This window comes from Bombina bombina, chromosome 4 (assembly GCF_027579735.1).
Source record: "Bombina bombina isolate aBomBom1 chromosome 4, aBomBom1.pri, whole genome shotgun sequence".
In the NCBI taxonomy this organism is placed as follows: Eukaryota; Metazoa; Chordata; class Amphibia; order Anura; family Bombinatoridae; genus Bombina; species Bombina bombina.
The window spans coordinates 360,066,265-360,088,425 of record NC_069502.1 but is presented as its reverse complement, the minus strand read 5'-3'; the positions used below and the strand labels follow the sequence as shown (position 1 = coordinate 360,088,425).

At 43.6% G+C, this 22,161-nt stretch overlaps 1 protein-coding gene across 1 annotated transcript in view; it reads left to right on the top strand.

Moving 5' to 3' along the window:
- WDR49 (WD repeat domain 49) overlaps positions 1–22,161 on the top strand; it is a 408,032-nt gene that overhangs the window by 204,001 nt on the left and 181,870 nt on the right. Inside the window, exon 9 of the mRNA XM_053711815.1 lies at positions 752–867. Within this exon, the coding sequence (XP_053567790.1) occupies positions 752–867 (116 nt within the window). The remainder of the gene's footprint in view (positions 1–751; positions 868–22,161) is intronic.

Sequence of the window (22,161 nt, the reverse complement as noted above, 5' to 3'; positions counted from 1 at the left end):
TGCGAGAGATTTAAAACAGTTTACTTTCAACTCATAATACGAGCACAACCCGATGAGCACAACAAGTTTACTTCTAGTGCAATTAACGCTCGAGCAGGAGTGCTAATTAGCGCTCCACTAGTAATCTGGCCCTATGTTGTTTTTAATTTAATGCTTAGAACAGTTATTAGATAAGGGGGTAGATTTATAATGGTGCGGACGGACATGACGCCACACATCGATAAATGCCGACAGCATACACTGTTGGCATTTATCATTGCACAAGCAGTTCTGGTGAACTGCTTGTGCAATGCCGCCCCCTGCAGATTCGCAGCCAATTGGCCTCTAGCATGGGGTGTCAATCAACCCTATCATATGTGATCGGGAGGATTAATGTCCGCAGCCTCAGAGCAGGCAGACGAGTTAAGGAGCAGCGGTATTAATCTTCTAAACTCCTGTGTCCGTCCGGTGAGCCTGAAGGCACGCACGGAAACAGCTGCCTCAAACTTCATTCGGAGCTTGATGAATCGGACCCATAGTGGTAACCTATAGTGTTTCCTTATATGTTCTCCTGCAGACTAAAATATTATCTTTTTAATTGCTCGTTTTTTTACTATGTATTTTTAACAAAGTTATTAAAAGTTAAGTTTTAATTTTTGAGCCACTCCATCTGGAGGTAAAAAGACTTTCTTTTATTTTTATTTTTTTCAGTATTGCATTTGAACTGCAGTATTTAAATAACTTAATACACATATTTGCATTATTGTTTTAGATTTGGGATTTTAATGGCCATTGTCATCATAAATTAAATGCTGGAAGAGGTCATGCAGTTGAAATTTCTCAGATACTGGTCCTGAAAAGAACTATATTAGTTGTAGGATGGGAAAGGTAAGTTTCTGAAGTAATACAAGTAATAGTTGTGCGCCTTTAGTTAACATGTGCATGGTGTGCTTTGTTTACTGCCATTATTATTTTTGTTTTTCATTGCTTATAATTGTTGATTGGTTGCTGAGATTTGCCAAATTACTTTAGCCTGGCAGTTACTAGAAACCCTGAATACATGAAGGAGAGAGAGAGAGAGAGAGAGAGAGAGAGAGAGAGAGAGAGAGAGAGAAAGAGAGATCATGTATAATTGGCATATGTTGCCCTAAAAGTGGATTCTCACAAATCTATAAATCCCCAAGTAGATTGAAATTTGCTTACTGTATGTCCAGTTTTTGATCTTTGAAGAATTGACAATCTAAAAGCTCTTATACTAATCAATATTATTAGGACTATTGCATACTATATTATGCATGCAATATATAGCCAAAAGTATGTGGAAACTTTTACTAATTATTGATTTCAGGTGTTTTAGCCACACCCATTGCTACAGATGCATAAAATCCAGCCCATAGTTATGAAATCTCTATAGACAAACATTGGCAGTAAAGCGTTATACTAAAGAGCTCAGTGACTTGAAATATGGCACTGTAATAGGATGTCAACTTTCCCACAGGTCATTCCATGAAATGTCTTTCCTACTAGATCTGTCCTAGACAATTGTGAAGTGGAAGCTTAGCATGTAAACTAACAGGACGGGGCTGTCAAGTACAGAAGCAGGTAGCACAATAAAATTTGTAATCTTATCTTGTATTACTCACCACAGAGTTCTGGAAGCAACATCAGCATAAGAACTGTGTGTCTGGAGCTTCCAGAAATGGGTTTCCATTGCCAAGCAGCTTTACACAAACCTCACATCAACATGTGTAATGTAAAGCATCAGCTGGAGTGGTGTAAAGTATGCTGCCATTGGATTCTGGAGGAGTGGAAACATGTTCTCTGGATTGATGAATCACTCTTCACTATTTGTTAGAAAAACCTAGGTGTGGTGAATGCCAGGAGAACACTACCTACTGTAATGCATAATGACTGCTGTAAAGTTTGGTGGAGAAGGAATAATGGTCTGGGGATGTTTTTTTCATGTTTTGTACTATACCCCTTAGTTCCAGTGAGGTGTCCTCTTAATGCTACAGGATACAAATATGTTTTAGACAATTGCGGCAACAATTTGGAGATGCCCCATGAAAACATGGTTCAATGAGATTGGTGTAAAGGAACTTAAGTGGCCTGCACAAAGCCCTAACCTCAATGCCACTGAATGCCTTTAGGATGAATTGGATAGTTGATTGCAAGCCAGACCTTAATCAGTGTCTGACCTTGTAAATACTCTTTTGGCTGAATGGGCACAAATTCCCACAGACACACTTCAAGAAAGCCTTCACCGAAGAGTGAAATCTGTTATAGCCACAATGGAGGGCCAACTCCATATTAGTGCCCATGGTTTTGGAATGAGTGCAACAAGCTCATATAGGTGTGATAATCAGGTGTTCACATACTTTTGGCCATATAGTGTATGAAAGCAGCATTTCAACATGTTAAAATTATTTTCAGAGGAAAAATGAATAAAATGTTTATATTTTAAATGTAACTCACATGAAGTGACATTGGTTTATTCAGCACAGGAACATTTTTTTTTCATAATGTAAATCACTATAATACAAAAATATTCTCTTTTTAGTTGGAAAGGAGAACATTTTCTGTACAATATCTCTTTAACAAAAAGTAAAGCTCACTATGTAATGATTTAAAAATAATATTTGTACAGTATTAATTTTATTTAGTCTGATTTAAACTCATTGATAAATGAGGCCATGTAGCAGAACATAATATTGTCTTTAACAAACTCTGACTATAATTACCATTTTCTGATAGCAATCTTGTGTCTTGTTCCTAGTTAAAAACAAGTATTTATTCTCTATATTTTCTTTTATATAGGTGATAAGAGTCCACAATCCATTACTCCTGGGAATGACCTTTTCTGCCACTAGGAGGAGGCAAAGATTCACAAACCTCAGAGCTCTATATAAACCCTTCCACCTTTATAGTAATCAGTCTTGTCTTTGCCGCTGGAGGTAAGTGAAGAATGAAGATGTGCAAGATTGTTTGTTAATTTATTTTAGGGTTTCCTGGTTAAGACCCTGCAGTCAGCCTCTTCAGTACTGACTTAGTCATGACATGGGATAAGGATATTCCCTTCTGACATTTATTGCAGGAAACTTTCTTTGCACTTATTTGTCTTTTATTCTTACTACAAGACATGCTTAAACATTCTACTGATAACGTTATCTGTAATAGGTTAAAGTTTTTGAGGTAAGTTTATGTTTTAGACATTTATTGCAGGAAACTTTCTTTGCACTTATTTGTCTTTTATTCTTACTACAAGACATGCTTAAACATTCTACTGATAACGTTATCTGTAATAGGTTAAAGTTTTTGAGGTAAGTTTATGTTTTAGCCATTAGGTATGCCCTTGGTTAGCTTATTAGTGCTTGCTTCATCAGCACATATACTTTTATGAGCTCAGGTTGATCTTTCTTTGCTTATATAGGGATCCTGGATGCTACAGTCTATACTTCTAGTAGCGTTTGGGCTGCTGAGTCTATGTTGAGGCCCAGTTTCCCTCAGAGTACAGTACTTGTCAGAGGGATTTATTTGGGGTATGATTTATGACTATGGTTTCACCTCATGGGAAATCTTTCATAAACCCTCTGTAATCGGTCACAGGGACGTGTCTTCTGTCTCCCTTTATGGATCTACAATATACTCCTATCTCTGTAGCCTCTGCTGATATGTTTCAGTACTGCTTTGGCTGTTTTGCTGCTTGTTTTGGAGTGTCTATTGAATATTGCTATTGCTATTGTAGTGCTTCCTGCCATGAAATTGTTTTCAGGGCTGCAGCTTTTGAAGTGTGCCTGTTCTATCACTTTCAAACAAACAGTTAAGATATTTCCTATGAAATTTCTGTCCTGAGATGTCACAGGGACTTGTCCTGCAGCCTTCTACTGTGGAATTCTGGTATTTCCTACTAGATTTCCTCTGCAATACCTGTATCTGCAATGGATGGACTCTCTTCTGGATACTACTGCATCTGCATAGCCGGTGAAGTGGTGTTTTTGCAAGTATGTGCTTTAACTTAGCACTCACATTGTTCAGAGGCTATTTGTAGGTATTTAGTCAGGTACAACATTGCCACGGGACTAACTCTTCACACACTTTTTTGCCTATTCCTGCATTCTTTATACTGTTTTAAGACATTGCAGACTGTACTGAATGGCTTTATTAACTCTCTGGCAGCTCTCTGTAGACTTTTTTAACACCTTTCTATAATAGGTGTTTGGCCCTTTAAGATATCTGCTTGTGTTTTTGGGCAAATCAACAGTTTGGTTGTGCACTCTCTAGTTTGTAGGGGATGTGTTCTATATGGGGTTTTGATGCCTATTTTGCTCAGTACAGAAAAATGTTTGGGTAATTTGCCATTTTATTTTTGCCCTCTCTCTGGCAGTTTGCCCTGCCCTCCTCAACTTCCTGGTCTTTTTTAAATTTCCGGAGGCCAACCTCAGTCTAGATAAGCAGCGAAGTGTTATAGGTCTGTAATTCATCCAGTTTGATGCATCTAATTATGAATTTGGTTGCTAGAAATAGGTGCGTACTCATACAAAGTGCTGCCAGGGGGGTTTATTTTGCATTTTCAGTCTGCAGTTCATGTTTTTTTGTGTGTGTGAATTTAACACTAAGCTTAAAGAGTGTCAGAGCATTTATGCAAGTCTCTTTGAATGTTTCTATTATATGTATACTCTGTATTATGGAACAAAACTGCCTCCACTGTTGTTTGTATTATACATATAAAGCTGTGTATCTCTAATTTAAGCAAGCAGCCATAGGCCTAGATTTGGAGTTCGGCGGTAAAAGGGCTGTTAACGCTCCGCGGGCTTTTTTCTGGCCGCACCATAAAATTAACTCTGGTATCGAGAGTTCAAACAAATGCTGCGTTAGGCTCCAAAAAAGGAGCGTAGAGCATTTTTACCGCAAATGCAACTCTCGATACCAGAGTTGCTTACGGACGCGGCCGGCCTCAAAAACGTGCTCGTGCACGATTCCCCCATAGGAAACAATGGGGCTGTTTGAGCTGAAAAAAACCTAACACCTGCAAAAAAGCAGCGTTCAGCTCCTAACGCAGCCCCATTGTTTCCTATGGGGAAACACTTCCTACGTCTGCACCTAACACTCTAACATGTACCCCGAGTCTAAACACCCCTAACCTTACACTTATTAACCCCTAATCTGCCGCCCCCGCTATCGCTGACCTCTGCATATTTTTTTAAACCCCTAATCTGCCGCTCCGTAAACCGCCGCCACCTACGTTATCCCTATGTACCCCTAATCTGCTACCCCTAACACCGCCGACCCCTATATTATATTTATTAACCCCTAACCTGCCCCCCACAACGTCGCCGACACCTGCCTACACTTATTAACCCCTAATCTGCCGAGCGGACCTGAGCGCTACTATAATAAAGTTATTAACCCCTAATCCGCCTCACTAACCCTATCATAAATAGTATTAACCCCTAATCTGCCCTCCCTAACATCGCCGACACCTAACTTCAATTATTAACCCCTAATCTTCCGATCGGAGCTCACCGCTATTCTAATAAATGGATTAACCCCTAAAGCTAAGTCTAACCCTAACACTAACACCCCCCTAAGTTAAATATAATATTTATCTAACGAAATAAATTAACTCTTATTAAATAACTTATTTCTATTTAAAGCTAAATACTTACCTGTAAAATAAACCCTAATATAGCTACAATATAAATTATAATTATATTATAGCTATTTTAGGATTAATATTTATTTTACAGGCAACTTTGTAATTATTTTAACCAGGTACAATAGCTATTAAATAGTTAAGAACTATTTAATAGTTACCTAGTTAAAATAATAACAAATTTACCTGTAAAATAAATCCTAACCTAAGTTATAATTAAACCTAACACTACCCTATCAATAAAATAATTAAATAAACTACCTACAATTACCTACAATTAACCTAACACTACACTATCAATAAATTAATTAAACACAATTCCTACAAATAAATACAATTAAATAAACTAGCTAAAGTACAAAAAATAAAAAAGAACTAAGTTACAGAAAATAAAAAAATATTTACAAACATAAGAAAAATATTACAACAATTTTAAACTAATTACACCTACTCTAAGCCCCCTAATAAAATAACAAAGCCCCCCAAAATAAAAAATTCCCTACCCTATTCTAAATTAAAAAAGTTACAAGCTCTTTTACCTTACCAGCCCTGAACAGGGCCCTTTGCGGGGCATGCCCCAAGAATTTCTTCCATCCGGAGCGAAGCGGCAGGATCCTGAAGACATCCAGCGCGGAACATCCATCCGGACCGACGACTGAACGACGAATGACTGTTCCTTTAAGGGACGTCATCCAAGATGGCGTCCCTCGAATTCCGATTGGTAGGAATTTTCTGATTGGCTGATGGAATCAGCCAATCAGAATCAAGTTCAATCCGATTGGCTGATCCAATCAGCCAATCAGATTGAGCTTGCATTCTATTGGCTGATCGGAACAGCCAATAGAATGCGAGCTCAATCTGATTGGCTGATTGGATCAGCCAATCGGATTGAACTTGATTCTGATTGGCTGATTCCATCAGCCAATCAGAAAATTCCTACCTTAATTCCGATTGGCTGATAGAATCCTATCAGCCAATCGGAATTCGAGGGACGCCATCTTGGATGACGTCCCTTAAAGGAACAGTCATTCGTCGTTCAGTCGTCGGTCCGGATGGATGTTCCGCGCTGGATGTCTTCAGGATCCTGCCGCTTCGCTCCGGATGGAAGAAGATCGAAGATGCCGCTTGGAGAAGATGTTTGCCGGTCCGGATGTCCTCTTCTTGCCGGATAGGAGGAAGACTTTGGAGCCTCTTCTGGACCGGATTATGGATCGCCAAACCCCGCTTGGGTTGGATGAAGATGTTGGAGCCAGGACGGATCGGTGAACCTGGTATGGTGAAGACAAGGTAGGAAGATCTTCAGGGGCTTAGTGTTAGGTTTCTTTAAGGGGGTTTGGGTTAGATTAGGGGTATGTGGGTGGTGGGTTGTAATGTTGGGGGGGGGGTATTGTATGTTTTTTTTTACAGGCAAAAGAGCTGAAATTCTTGGGGCATGCCCCGCAAAGGGCCCTGTTCAGGGCTGGTAAGGTAAAAGAGCTTGTAACTTTTTTAATTTAGAATAGGGTAGGGAATTTTTTATTTTGGGGGGCTTTGTTATTTTATTAGGGGGCTTAGAGTAGGTGTAATTAGTTTAAAATTGTTGTAATATTTTTCTTATGTTTGTAAATATTTTTTTATTTTCTGTAACTTAGTTCTTTTTTATTTTTTGTACTTTAGCTAGTTTATTTAATTGTATTTATTTGTAGCAATTGTGTTTAATTTATTTATTGATAGTGTAGTGTTAGGTTAATTGTAGGTAATTGTAGGTAGTTTATTTAATTATTTTATTGATAGGGTAGTGTTAGGTTTAATTATAACTTAGGTTAGGATTTATTTTACAGGTAAATTTGTTATTATTTTAACTAGGTAACTATTAAATAGTTCTTAACTATTTAATAGCTATTGTACCTGGTTAAAATAATTACAAAGTTGCCTGTAAAATAAATATTAATCCTAAAATAGCTATAATATAATTATAATTTATATTGTAGCTATATTAGGGTTTATTTTACAGGTAAGTATTTAGCTTTAAATAGAAATAAGTTATTTAATAAGAGTTAATTTATTTCGTTAGATAAATATTATATTTAACTTAGGGGGGTGTTAGTGTTAGGGTTAGACTTAGCTTTAGGGGTTAATACATTTATTAGAATAGCGGTGAGCTCCGGTCGGCAGATTAGGGGTTAATAATTGAAGTTAGGTGTCGGCGATGTTAGGGAGGGCAGATTAGGGGTTAATACTATTTATGATAGGGTTAGTGAGGCGGATTAGGGGTTAATACATTTATTATAGTAGCGCTCAGGTCCGCTCGGCAGATTAGGGGTTAATAAGTGTAGGCAGGTGTCGGCGACGTTGAGGGGGGCAGATTAGGGGTTAATAAATATAATATAGGGGTCGGCGATGTTAGGAGCAGCAGATTAGGGGTACATAGGGATAACGTAGGTGGCGGCGATTTGCGGTCGGAAGATTAGGGGTTAATTATTTTAAGTAGCTGGCGGCGACGTTGTGGGGGGCAAGTTAGGGGTTAATAAATGTAATACAGGGGTCGGCGGGGTTAGGGGCAGCAGATTAGGGGTACATAAATATAACGTAGGTGGCGGTCGGCAGATTAGGGGTTAAAAATTTTAATCGAGTGGCGGCGGTGTGGGGGGACCTCGGTTTAGGGGTACATAGGTAGTTTATGGGTGTTAGTGTACTTTAGGGTACAGTAGTTAAGAGCTTTATGAACCGGCGTTAGCCAGAAAGCTCTTAACTCCTGCTATTTTCAGGCGGCTGGAATCTTGTCGTTAGAGCTCTAACGCTCACTTCGGAAACGACTCTAAATACCGGCGTTAGAAAGATCCCATTGAAAAGATAGGCTACGCAAATGGCGTAGGGGGATCTGCGGTATGGAAAAGTCGCGGCTGAAAAGTGAGCGTTAGACCCTTTAATCACTGACTCCAAATACCAGCGGGCGGCCAAAACCAGCGTTAGGAGCCTCTAACGCTGGTTTTGACGGCTACCGCCGAACTCCAAATCTAGGCCATAATCTTTTACTTCCTATTAGGAATTTTGTTCAGGGATCTTAAAATATATAATTCAGTGTGTATAAGGTTCTGAATAACTCAGTATGTGGCATAGGACCAGGCGACACATGTTCTAATCCAGCACAAAAACTCTGCTCAGCAATCACACACATAACCTGATGTGGTTATTATACTGTAAGGGCCAGACTACAAGTAGAATGCTAAATATTGCTTTCAAGAAAGTGATATTTGTGCTCCACTGTGTAATACCGGCGCACGCTAATGTGCAATGGTAATACAAGTAAACAGCAATGCAAACGCAAACTTGCGTTCGCATTGCTGGGAAGCATTGCACTCATGAGAGCATGCGTCCATATGCTCCAATGGGAGCCTCGTTCTGATGCCATTCTTAATGTGAGTTATGTCATATGGACATTAAGTCATTTATTTATCTAGATTGTTTGGCGACCATCCCTGAAATTATGTTGTATAAGCACAAAGTTGCCCCAATTTGTCTGTGTTACTGAAAAATAAATAAAAAAAATAAACAAACTGTGTGCAGGTTCTCATAAGGCTGCCTTATATTACAGCTTATATATATTTATTACACTTATAACTATTAGCTATTATGAAGATTATATAAGTATGTATAATACACTGTTTATAAGTGATTAGCAAATGCTTTATTATAAAGTTATAGCATTATATTGCTTTCACTTAATGGTTGGTTATGTAGATAGGTTTATATTTTATAGTTTATTTTATGCATTTGCAGTAATTTTTTGTCATGTACTCTTTCTTGGTATTTACCAATATGAGAATCTGTATATGTTTTTTATTGACAATAAATTAATATATTTTTCTATGTGCATTCCTGTATGTTTTACTATAGGTATATATATATATATATATATATATATATATATATATATCGGCTAGATTTAGAGTTTGGCGTTAGCCGTCAAAAGCAGCGTTAACGGGTCCTAACGCTGCTTTTTACCGCCCGCTGGTATTTAGAGTCAGCCAGGAAAGGGTCTATCGCTCACTTTCTTTCCGCAACTCCAGGCTACTGCAGATCCCCTTACGTCATCTTTTCAATGGGATTTGCATAACGCTGTTATTTGGAGTCTTGGAAGAAGTGAGTGGTAGACCCTCTACCGACAAGACTCCTATCGCCAAAAAAAGTCAGTAGTTAAGAGCTTTATGGGCTAACGCCGGAACATAAAGCTCTTAACTGCTGTGCTACAAAGTACACTAACACCCATAAACTACCTATGTACCCCTACCCCGAGGTCCCCCCACATCGCAAACCCTGTAATAAAATTTTTTAACCCCTAATCTGCCGACCGGACAACGCCGCCACCTACATTATAGCTATGAACCCCTAATATGCTGTCCCTAACATCGGCGACACCTATATTATATTTATTAACCCCTAATCTCCCCCCCCAACGTCGCCGCTACCTAACTACAATTATTAACCCCTAATCTGCCGACCGGACCTTGCCGCCACTATAATAAATGTATTAACCCCTAAACCGCCGCACTTACGCAAGCACAATATTTGTGCTCCACCCGTAATACCAGAACACGCAATTCTGCGCTGGTATTTAAAGTGCGGCGCAATGTGAATGCAACCTCGCGTTCACATTGCTAGGAAACTATGCGCTCAATAGAGCACGCTTCCATAGGCTCCATGATGCAGGAATTATCTAAGTAAGCATGGAAGCTGAAGGTTGTAAATTTTAATCGAGTTATGTCTGCTTGTTCTTTTTCAAATGAAAATTGCTAATCTTTCTGATATGCATAGTTTTGTTCAGGGGTTATCTAGAATACAGCCTGTATTCAAACCTTTCTCCTTGGAATCTTAATTTTGTTCTGAAAGTTTTGCTGCTTGCTAATTTTGTACTTATGCATAAGGTAGATATAAAGCTTATTTCCTGGAAAGCTTTATTTCTTTTGGCTAGAAAAGTGCACTTTCTTCTGATCCTCCTTATCTGGTTTTTCATAAGGATAACGCTGTTTTGAGAAATTATTTTAATTTTCTGCTTTAAGTTGTTTCTTAAGTAGAGACATTGTAGTTAATTGTAGTTAATTCCCTGATCCTAAGAATTTTGATCCTAAGAATTTTTCTGAGAGACTTCTTCATAACTTCAATGTTGTCCAGGCTCTGAAATATTATCTTGAGTTTACTAAAGATTTAACAAAAATTTTTGTGTGCAGATATTTGTGAACAGGTAAATAGTAAAGCAAAATTCAGCTGGCGTAACTATTCACTCCTAAATTGGAGTCCCACTTTTCGCGGGATACACTTAGCTGTAAAGATATTATATCCAATCCAACAATCCTGCTTAGTAGACAGATCTTACGTGCAGAGGTAATCCACAACACATATAGTATAAATAACAGTTGTGAGATATACTTAATAATGCACAATGGCATGGAGCCAGGTAAGTATCGTATCACTCACCCTCCTTGTATGTACCGGTATTCGTGCCTCTGTCACACACACAACAGGTGAGTATTGCTGTTGTAGGCTGTTCTGAACTCCGGAACTATTCAGGCTCTCCTGAACCCGTAGCAAGGCAAAAATTGTAAGTCTAAAACAGATTCACAGTTCCAGGGTAGAAAGGAGAGAGAGAGGTGAGGTTTCCAGTATGTTAAAACACGTACTTTATTGATATATCTTAAAACAAACCGGCACAGCAAACAGTGAAATCCTTCTGCTGACGCGTTTCCTGCCTCACTGGCAGTTCATCAGAGCATACGGATAGTAACTTACACAGCTGTTAAATCACTTGCAACAATGTATATCAGACCAATCAGAAACAAGTCATCTGAGAAAACTTACACACCTAAAACTAGTGTTCATTTAACCCTTGATAGTACAAGACTTAATAGTTATAAATTAACGATTAGTCAAACAATGAAATTCTATACATTTGTAATTGAAAAACAGACTTTAAAATTGAAAAAATATTTTAAAAGCATTTGAATTGGGATACGATCATGGAATGTTTCCATCACAACAAAGAAAAAGTGGATTTTATTTAACAGACTCTGGCACTTAGGTATAACTATCCAGATTCGTCTCCACGCTTAATGTAAGTGCAGGGCCCTGATCAGCCTGGAGCGTCTTAAGGGTTAAGGTTGCAGGGAGGAGGAGTGTGTGTGGAGCTGTAGGTTAGATTGCAACAGTGTTGCAGATCTAAGGGAGGGGTTTTACTCACAGATAAGAAGGGGATTCTGGGAGTTTGAGGCCCTCTTTCTGTCAGGAACATCTGGAATCTTCTGCTGCAGTTAGCTGAGAGAATTTCTTTGTCATCATGGACAGGTCTCGCAGGTCTTCGCTCCCTCCTTTGCGGTTCAGGGATGAGGCTTCATCTTCTGGGAGAAGGACACCTGTGGATAGAGAAAAAGAGATAAGTGATCAGGATATTGTTCCCCCTTCACCCAGGCCTCAGGGCTCACCCCTGAGGCTAGGCCATCGTTCCCTCCAGGCCCATTTACCCACTAGTGTTAGGAAGGTGGGAGTTTCCCAGGCAGGGGGGAGTGGATTAGGGGGCAGGCAATTAGAGGAGGCTGGGGGGTCAGGTTTAACTAGGTTAGGCCCGGGCCCTTCATTTGGGCCTAGTGCTTCTAGGGACGCCCCTGGGGTTTGTGGAGCAGGCCCCATGGGTTCAGGTCAGGCAGCAGCGGTTTTGGGCTTGCAGGAGGGACAGCTGGAGGCCGTCTGGTCCCTGGTGCAGTCCCTCACTGCTGTTTTGGGCCCGGTGTTTAACCGATCCGGTCTCGCGTCCGGCTTGGGGCCTAGTCGGGCCCTCGTGCCCGAATCGAGTACCGGACCAGTTGGGCCCCCTCTTATCCACTTACCGAATGTGGATGGGGCCGGATTGCCCCTGGGGGGGTCGCAAAGCGTGGCGCTCGTCTGTGAGGGTAGGCCGGAGTTGCGGCCTACCCCGCAGATGGCGCCAGTATCTACCGCCACACTGCTGATTCGGGGGTCACCCAGGGCCACATCCGATCATGCTTTGGTAGCGGATGGGCCCGGGGCGGACCCTGTGGCTGATCGGCCTTCAATTTTGCCCCAGGCCGCGGCGCGCGCATGCGGTAGTGGGCCCGATCGCGGGCCTACCCCGCGTACTGCGCCATCTCCTACGGCCACACCACAGCTTCAATTGGGCCTACCCGGCCCTGTTCCAATGGGCCCCAATGCTGTGGCGCGCGCATGCGGCGATGGGCCAGATCGTGGACCCACCGCGCAGGCCGTGCCAATCCTTGCCGCCTTACCGCTGGGGGCACCGGGCCCTCTTGGCCCTCCATGTCCCCAGCGTGGCCCAGTGGTTGGGGGCAATCCGGATCTTACATCTGCCGCAGAGGCGGCGGCGCCCTCCTTGCTGGTCTCGGTCCCGGTCGCGGCCCCGCCCACTTCCGGTCACACGGTGGGCGGGACTTCTGGTCGGGGCTTGGCCAGAGGGGGTATCAGCCTGGCCCGGAGAGGAGCCAAGAGAAGCGCTCTCTCCGCATCCCTATCTCCTCAAGGTAGGAGAGGGGTGCCGGCCAGGGGGAGGGGGGGGAGGATGGTGGTGCTTGAAAGGCATCAGGTGGGAGGGCGCATGAGGAGTGGGTCTGTGCAGACTATCTATCTGGGGGAGGGGAGGGGGGATAGCACAATGAGCCCTGGGGCCCTTGGCCCTGGGGACAGTATTTCACATATGCAAAGCCCAGGAACTGGGCCCAGGAGATTTAATATTAACCAGTCTTTTCAAAGGCCTGAGGTTTCCGTTACAAATCATGATGGATACATGTGGGGGCCAGGGGACACTGCTAACAGGGGGTTGGTGCAGCAGAATCAGTCTGGGGGGCAGATGCCTGCGCCTTCTGCGCAACAGCCTGTGTATGAGTGTGGTGTGCGTGGTCCCTCCTTCCCTCCGGTGGCTGGTACTCCTCTCTTATCTTTGTTTCCCCAGATGGACACTCAGGAGCGGCTTCAATCCAGTGTTGGTGGAGCGGTGGTGTCGTCAGCGGGACAGGTCCCAGTGGACGGGGCAGGACCATCGTCGGCGGGGCAGCTGCAGCCTATGGATGGTGAGCTATCTGGGGGGGCTGTGTCGCAGGATGGCAGTGACTCTAGTTCGCCAGGGTCTAGCTCAGAGAGTGAGGGGGCTTTGGGTTTTCATAAAAAAGGGGAGAAAAGGATGTACAGGATGCTTAGGTCATTAGTGTCAGATAGGGATAAGGCCCGCAGGCGCGAAAGTAAGGGCGCAAGCGGCGTAGCTGTGAACGCTAGTGAAGGCTTGGGGGTGCCGGCCACCGTTCCGCAGGGTGGCGGTTTAGTGTTGCAGGGTAATAAGCGAAAGTCAGCACTTGAGGGAGACTCATTTTCTTTCACCATGCATTCCCTATTTGAGCATCTCAAATCGAAGATGGTGAAAAAAATACAGGCTAAGAAGTATGTGAATATTTTTGAGCTGTCAGCGGAGGCTCAGAGACAGAAGGAGAGGGCCGAGGACGGGACAGGGCCAAAGAAGCTCAAGAGACCGGACTCTTACGAGGAATGGGTGAGCTGCTTTCGCGTGCTGGCGTCTTGCTACTTGGCGAGGTGGCCTGACCAAGGGGCGGATATCCTGAAATATCAGGATACGATAGAAAGGGTTTACAAATGCCATAAGGAAGGAGCATGGAGGGACTATGACATGGGGTATCGAAGGAAGATAGCGGCGAACCCTTCCCTATCATTTGGAGCTATCGAGATGTCCTTATGGTCCAAGCTTGGGCCGGAGGTGATGCCATCACCTCCCCCGGCAGCAGGCAACCAGCCCTTTCGGTCGGGACTTAGGGCCCGTAGAAAGGGATGGGAGTGTTGGAAGTATCAAGAAAAGGCGTGCGACAGAGGGAGCGCGTGTTCCTTTCGGCACGTCTGCCGATACTGCGGGGGGCAGCACCCGGGTGCCGAGTGCTCCAAAAAGCGCGACCAGGCTGGGGAGCGTGGGGGAGGCAAGCCTGCCTCAACTGGAAAGAGCGGCCACCCCAGTGAGGGTGGGCGCCCTTGAACTATGGCTTGCGAGGTATCTGAACCGGGCAGTGGCAGGCTTGCTGCTGTCTGGCCTAACAGTGGGTTTCCTTATCCCGGTGGGGGGCCGGGTGGAAGGTTCGGGGGTTCATCGCAATTTAAAATCGGCTTACCAGCTTCCTGAGGTGGTGAAAGAGAAGCTGGACAAGGAGGTCCGCCTGGGGCGCATGGCGGGTCCTTTCCCGCAGCCGCCTATTGAGGGTTTGGTGGTATCCCCGCTAGGGGTAGTCCCGAAAAGGGAAAAGGGAAAATTTCGCTTGATTCAACACCTTTCGTATCCGAAAGGTAGGTCAGTGAACGATGCTATTCCACCAGAGCTGTGCTCGGTTCAATATCAATCGTTTGACGCGGCGGTGGCCATTGTCCGGAGGGCAGGGGTGGGAGCGCTGATGGCGAAGCTGGACATAGAGTCAGCTTTCAGGCTCCTTCCTATCAACCCAGAGTCTTTTCGACTAATGGGGTGCTGCTTCGGGGGGGATTACTATGTAGACAAATGCCTCCCTATGGGTTGTTCGATTTCGTGCGCCTATTTCGAGGCATTTAGTTCATTCCTCCATTGGGCGGTATCCCAATACACTGGTTCAGGCAACATCGCCCATTACTTGGACGATTTTCTGCTTGTGGGGTCTCCAAATTCTACGCAGTGCGGGGAACTAATGCGCGGCATGGTGCATCTCATGGGTGTGTTTGGCGTACCTCTGGCATCTGACAAGTCAGAAGGCCCGTGCACGCGGTTGACTTTCCTGGGAATCGAAATAGACTCTATAGCGGAGCGCTGTCGATTGCCTGCGGACAAGTTGGAGCGGTTGGAAGCATTAGTCCAAAGGACTATGCGGGCACGTTCTATCTCTGTGAAGGAATTGCAGGCCCTTTTGGGCTCGTTGAACTTTGCGGGGAGGGTCATCCCCATGGGCCGTGTTTTCAACCGGAGGTTGGAAGCAGGTTTGGGGGGCTCCAAACCGCAGTCCGCAAGAATCCACATCTCCGGAGGAGATGAAGAAGGATCTTCAGGTGTGGGAACTGTTTCTTGACAAATTCAATGGCATATGTATTTGGCAGAGTACCCCAGAATCTAATCAGTCGCTACACCTGTTTACAGATGCAGCAGGTTCCGGGGGGTATGGGGCGATGCTGGGGGCGGACTGGAGCGCGGAAGCTTGGCCAGGGGAATGGGTCCGAGCTGGGCTGACCAGGAATCTGTGTTTCCTGGAGCTCTTCCCTATCATCGTGGCGATTGAGCTGTGGGCTACTCGGTTGTCCAACCGGGCGGTGGTGTTTTGGTGCGATAATCAGAGTGTAGTGTATTCGATAAATCGCTGATCGGCCACTTCACCTGGGGTTGTTAGGCTGCTACGGCAACTAGTGTTGCGCTGCTTGCAGTTTAACATCAGCTTCACGGCTAAGCACGTGCCGGGCGTAAAGAATGTGATGGCAGATGCATTGTCTAGGGGGAAATGGGAGATATTTAGGAAGGTGGCTCCTAGAGCATCTCCTCATGGCACGCCTTGTCCTTCTTATCTCTGGCAGCTCGGGTTCCATGGGAATCTGTTCTCCCGCTAGTCCAGGCCTCACTGGCACCAGCGACATGGAGGATGTATCTGAGGCATTGGAACGAGTGGCAATCATTCTGCAGGTCCAAGCAGCTGTCATGTTCTCGGGCGTCGCAGGTAACTCTGTTAGAGTGGTTGGTTTCCTTGCGGCAGCGGGCTATTAGGAAATCACTCGTGCAGGGGAAGCTGGCAGCTTTATCCTTTTTTAGTAAGTTTTTCCAGCTGAAAGATTGGACGGGGACCTTCTTGGTGAGACAATCGGTCCGCGGTTGGGGCCGGGGAGAGTTGATAAGGAGGGACAAGAGGGAATCCATCACTCTGTCTCGCCTTCTCATGTTGCTGCAGGCGCTAATCGACGTTTGCAGGGATCCATACGAGGTGTCACTGTTTCGCGCAGCATTCGCGCTGGCCTTTCACGGGGCTTTGAGGGTGGGGGAGCTGGTTCCCCCATCAGGTAAGGCACCACAGGCGGGGGTTCAGTGGCAGCATGTGAGGTTATCGGAGGGGTCGGTATTGTTGTTTATCCCTAGATCTAAAACCGATCAGGATGGGAAAGGGGTGTGGCTGCATCTCCCACAGTTGGGCGATTGCAGGGCATGCCCGGTTGCGCTGTTATCTGAGTTTGCGGCGCGCCGCCCGGTGGGTGGTGGCCCTTTCTTGATGCATCAGAACGGGCTGGGGTTAACGAAATTTCAGTTCAGAACAGTGTTAGCAAAGGCGGCAGAGAGGGCAGGGTTGGATCCGGCACGTATAGCCCCCCATTCATTTAGAGTGGGGGCGGCAACCTCGGCTGCAGCATTGGGGTGGTCTGCAGATAGGATCAAGGCTCTGGGGAGGTGGCAGTCGCAGCGCTATAAGACATACGTAAGGCCTCTGGGGGACCCTTCCCAATGAGTCGGTAAGGGGGGGGCCGCAGGGACGGGAATTGTGGGGGTCCTTGCTGGTGGTTAACATATTGTTGTGTCTTTTCAGGTAGGGGCAGGGCCCCAAAAAAGATCTGGATAGTCGGCCACTCCTTTGTTCATTGGGCATCGTTAAGGGCTTTAGCAGTCCCGGATGGGAGCCACCTCGGCTTTCACCCCTCCCGGGCGTCCATCAGATGGCTAGGGCGCAGAGGGCTATGCTGGCAGGAATTTCCAGGGCTTATCCAGGAGGCTCACCGGAGGTGGGGTCGTCCAGACATCGTGGTTCTACATCTTGGGGGCAATGACCTAGGAGCATTGCCTACCCTTGAGTTGATCAGTATCATGGGGGTGGACATTAGGTGGCTACATGCCTGGTTGCCAGGGCTGAAGGTGGGGTGGTCCTGTGTCATTCCGAGATTGCATTGGAGGCACATGGAGAGTCACAAGGCAGCATTTGGGGTACGCAAGAAGTTGAATAGGGATATAGGCAAGGTAGTTTTGGAATTAGGAGGTTTTGTTGTGAGGCACTCCAACATCTCGGCCGGGGATAAGAGCCTGTATCGGAAGGATGGGGTTCATTTGACAGAGGTAGGGCTAGATATGTTCATTTCCAATATAGCTAAGGCCTTAGGTTCAGTAATTTAGAAATAGGTAACTGAATGTAGTGTTTCCTGCAGTTAGGGTTGGCGGCAAGAATAGGTTGATTGGTATTCTTGTGGCGGGCGGTAGCATCCCGGGCGGCAGATAGAAAGCGGGGAGGAGTGACGGCCATTGCAGGAGGTGTGACGTACCCAGGCGCGTGCTTGGGGAAAGCGCCTCCTGGGTTGCGGAGGGCCGAACAGCTCGAGTATGTAACCTTCTATCTGGTACCGCGTTGTAGCCGGGCTCCGCTTTGTCTCCGTTTGCCTGGGGGGCTGCATCCCGCTTCATATGGGTTATTTAGGTTTAGTCATTGCCGCTCAACTGTTTAAGTAAAGTTAAGTTTGAATTATAGTCATTTACCGTACTGGGTAAATGAAAAGTTTAAAGTTTTGAGAAGGCCTTGATGCTTTAAATTAAATCAGTCAAGGAGTGCCTCGCGTTAATAAAATTGACCTATATGGTCTTAACCTCCATATTGTTGTCTTGTCTTTATTTGGTATATTTAGGTTGTAAGTTAGTTGCCGCACCCGCACGACATTGAACCTTTAACTCCCTTATGTAAGTGCAGGGCCCTGATCAGCCTGGAGCGTCTTAAGGGTTAAGGTTGCAGGGAGGAGGAGTGTGTGTGGAGCTGTAGGTTAGATTGCAACAGTGTTGCAGATCTAAGGGAGGGGTTTTACTCACAGATAAGAAGGGGATTCTGGGAGTTTGAGGCCCTCTTTCTGTCAGGAACATCTGGAATCTTCTCCCACCCACCCAGCCCCCTTTTTTCTCCCGCGGCAATTAGTTAATTGTAAATAGTTAGGTTTAGTCTCCCTGGGGCCGGACAGGGTTAGTCAACCTATCGTCTTTGGGTAAGGCCAGGGCGTTTAATATTTTTCTGCTCCCCCCAGTGTCGTCTTGGTGTCCGCCTGGACGGGCTGAGGGTCCCATAAGGTTCGAGCGTTGTTACACCCTAAAGGCGGGCGGTAGCATCCCGGGCGGCAGATAGAAAGCGGGGAGGAGTGACGGCCATTACAGGAGGTGTGACGTACCCAGGCGCGTGCTTGGGGAAAGCGCCTCCTGGGTTGCGGAGGGCCGAACAGCTCGAGTATGTAACCTTCTATCTGGTACCGCGTTGTAGCCGGGCTCCGCTTTGTCTCCGTTTGCCTGGGGGGCTGCTTCCCGCTTCATATGGGTTATTTAGGTTTAGTCATTGCCGCTCAACTGTTTAAGTAAAGTTAAGTTTGAATTATAGTCATTTACCGTACTGGGTAAATGAAAAGTTTAAAGTTTTGAGAAGGCCTTGATGCTTTAAATTAAATCAGTCAAGGAGTGCCTCGCGTTAATAAAATTGACCTATATGGTCTTAACCTCCATATTGTTGTCTTGTCTTTATTTGGTATATTTAGGTTGTAAGTTAGTTGCCGCACCCGCACGACATTGAACCTTTAACTCCCTTAAGAGACAAAGAGGGGCTAAGCCCGATACAATAATGTTAGAAAAATATATAAATATATATATATCTGAATAGCATGCCTGTGGACTATTTTCCAAGTATAAAAGATAAATACTAATTATAATAGCAAGTCTGCAGGCATAATTCTAAAGATATAGTCATAAATATAGCGTGTCATATTTTTTTATATATATAAGAATATAAGACAAAATGGCAGAAATAATCTATATAGAATGGTATTAATGTATGCACAGAATCTATTCTAGGACAATATTCCTAAACAATAATTAATGTGTGTTTGGTCTTAAGCACCTGAGGTCTGGTAAATTCCTAGATCAAGAAACTTAGAATGAAGCTTCCTTCTCTATAGGGGAACATATTAGTCACAACAACAAATGATACACATCTAAAGAAAAACAGAGAGTGAAATCTTTATAATGACAAACAATGACAGATTAGCCAATAGTAATCTATTTGTCAATGAAAAGTTTCACGTCACTGATTTTGTTTATTCCACAAGGGTAACCAGTCTTAAGTGTATAGATCCAAAATATCTCTCTTTTACTCAGGGCATGGTACCTATCACCTCCTCTAACTCCCAAAGAGACTTGTTCTATGCCTTGGAACTTAAAATGCTTCAATCTATTTTCGTGTTGGAAAAAATGCTTAGCAACTGGTGTCTTAGGGGTCTCAGCCTCTAGGGACAGTAGATGTTCCCTAATTCTGCCTTTCAGATTCCTAGAGGTGAGACCCACATACTGAAGCTTACAGAACATGCATGTTACAAGATAAACTACAAAAGTTGAATTGCAGTTTATCTTGTCCTTTATTCTATATGTCTTACCAGTGTTGGTGGATTTGAATGCGTCTCCTATAATGACATATTCACAAGTTTTGCACGGTTTTCCTCCACATTTGTGAAACCCTACATTAGTAGGTAACCACTGACTAAGTGTGACTGTTCCAGAATTTAATTTTGGTCCAAAGTTTTTTCTTAGGTCATCTCCAATGGTGTCAGATCTACTAGCGATAAAATTACAATGTCTGAAATGTCAATGTCTGAATTACAATTAGAAATGTCTTGAAGATCTATATCTCTCTCAAGTAGTGGTAGTCTGGTTTTAATTATGCTGCATACCTCACTAAACTGTTTACTATATCTAGTGATAAAGTTAACGCCTTCTCTCTTTTTGCTTTTATTATCTGTACTTGTTTTATCTTTCAATAGTTCTTTTCTATTGAAAGTGGACACCAAAGTTGATATTTCTTGCAATTTAGTTTCTTCATATCCTCTATCAATCAGACGTTTCGTTAGGCTATCTGCATGTTTCCAATAATCTTGTAAATTTGTACAATTTCGTCTGAGCCTAATGTATTGTCCCTTAGGTATACCTTTCTTAAGATGCCCTGGGTGTGAGGAGTCAGCTCTCAGAATCGTATTTCCGCTGATCTCCTTCCTATACACTTCTGTAATCAACTCACTGTTATTGTGTTTTAGGAGTACATCCAGGTAAGGTATACTAGTGTCTGATGTACTATAGGTGAACCTTAAATTTTGGTCATTGAGGTTAATGAACTCAACAAATTGCTCAAGTAATTTGATGTCGCCGTCCCAGATCAGAAGAACATCATCTATGTAACATGTGTACAGTGTTATGTTCCTCTGAAAGGGATTGCAGACATCAAAAATTTTCATCACTTCAAAGTTGGCTAGAAAGAGGTTTGCATACGAGGGGGCGAATTTCGCCCCCATCGCTGTACCCCTCAGCTGTAGAAAAAACTCCCCATTGAATATGAAATAGTTTCTATTCAGTAGAAAGTTAATAGCCTGTAAGATATAGTCTATAAGCTTATCTTCATAGCCTGAATACCTCACGAGCATATTTTGTATAGCTTTAATGCCCAGAGTGTGTGGGATGCAAGAGTAGAGTGAGACCACATCTATTGTCACAAGATGATAGTCTTCACTCCACTTTACATCTTGCAATAGTCTGATTAGATGTTTAGTGTCCCTGAGGAAGCCTGGTAATGCTTGTACGATGGGCTGTAGTTGTGCATCTACCCATTGTCCAAGCCTTTCCCCCAGGGAGCCAATAGCAGAAATTATGGGTCTCCCTGGGGGAGTCTCGAGGGATTTGTGTACCTTCGGTAAGTATTTAAAAACAGGTACCCTAGGATTCTCTTCAAAAATGAATTCACTAGTTTTAGTAGACAGAATAGAATTTTCCATTCCTAAGTCTAGGAAGTGTTTTAATTCCCTTTGAAACTTGATTGTAGGGTTAAATGTTAGTTTTTTGTAAGTTTCACTATCCCCTAATTGTCTATAAGCCTCAGTAAGATAATCTTTTACGTTTAATACTACAATAGAGCCGCCCTTGTCAGAGTCAACGATTGTTATGTCTTTATTATTTTTAAGACGTTTTAATGCATGTAATTCTTTATTACTCAGATTTTTATACCTGTGTGAGTCATTACTGTCGTTACTATTTACTTTTTTATGTAACGACACCAAATCTTGCTCTAAGATAGAGTGAAACAATTCTATAATATCATTCCTAGCTTGGACAGGATAGAAGTCACTTGGTCTGTGTTCTTTGATTATTTGCTGTTTATTCACTCTGTTATCAATGTTTGTGGTATTACTTTGTAACTCACATAGGGATACTATGTCACACAGATCATTGAAATTACAGTTTAGGAATATTGTCCTAGAATAGATTCTGTGCATACATTAATACCATTCTATATAGATTATTTCTGCCATTTTGTCTTATATTCTTATATATATAAAAAAATATGACACGCTATATTTATGACTATATCTTTAGAATTATGCCTGCAGACTTGCTATTATAATTAGTATTTATCTTTTATACTTGGAAAATAGTCCACAGGCATGCTATTCAGATATATATATATTTATATATTTTTCTAACA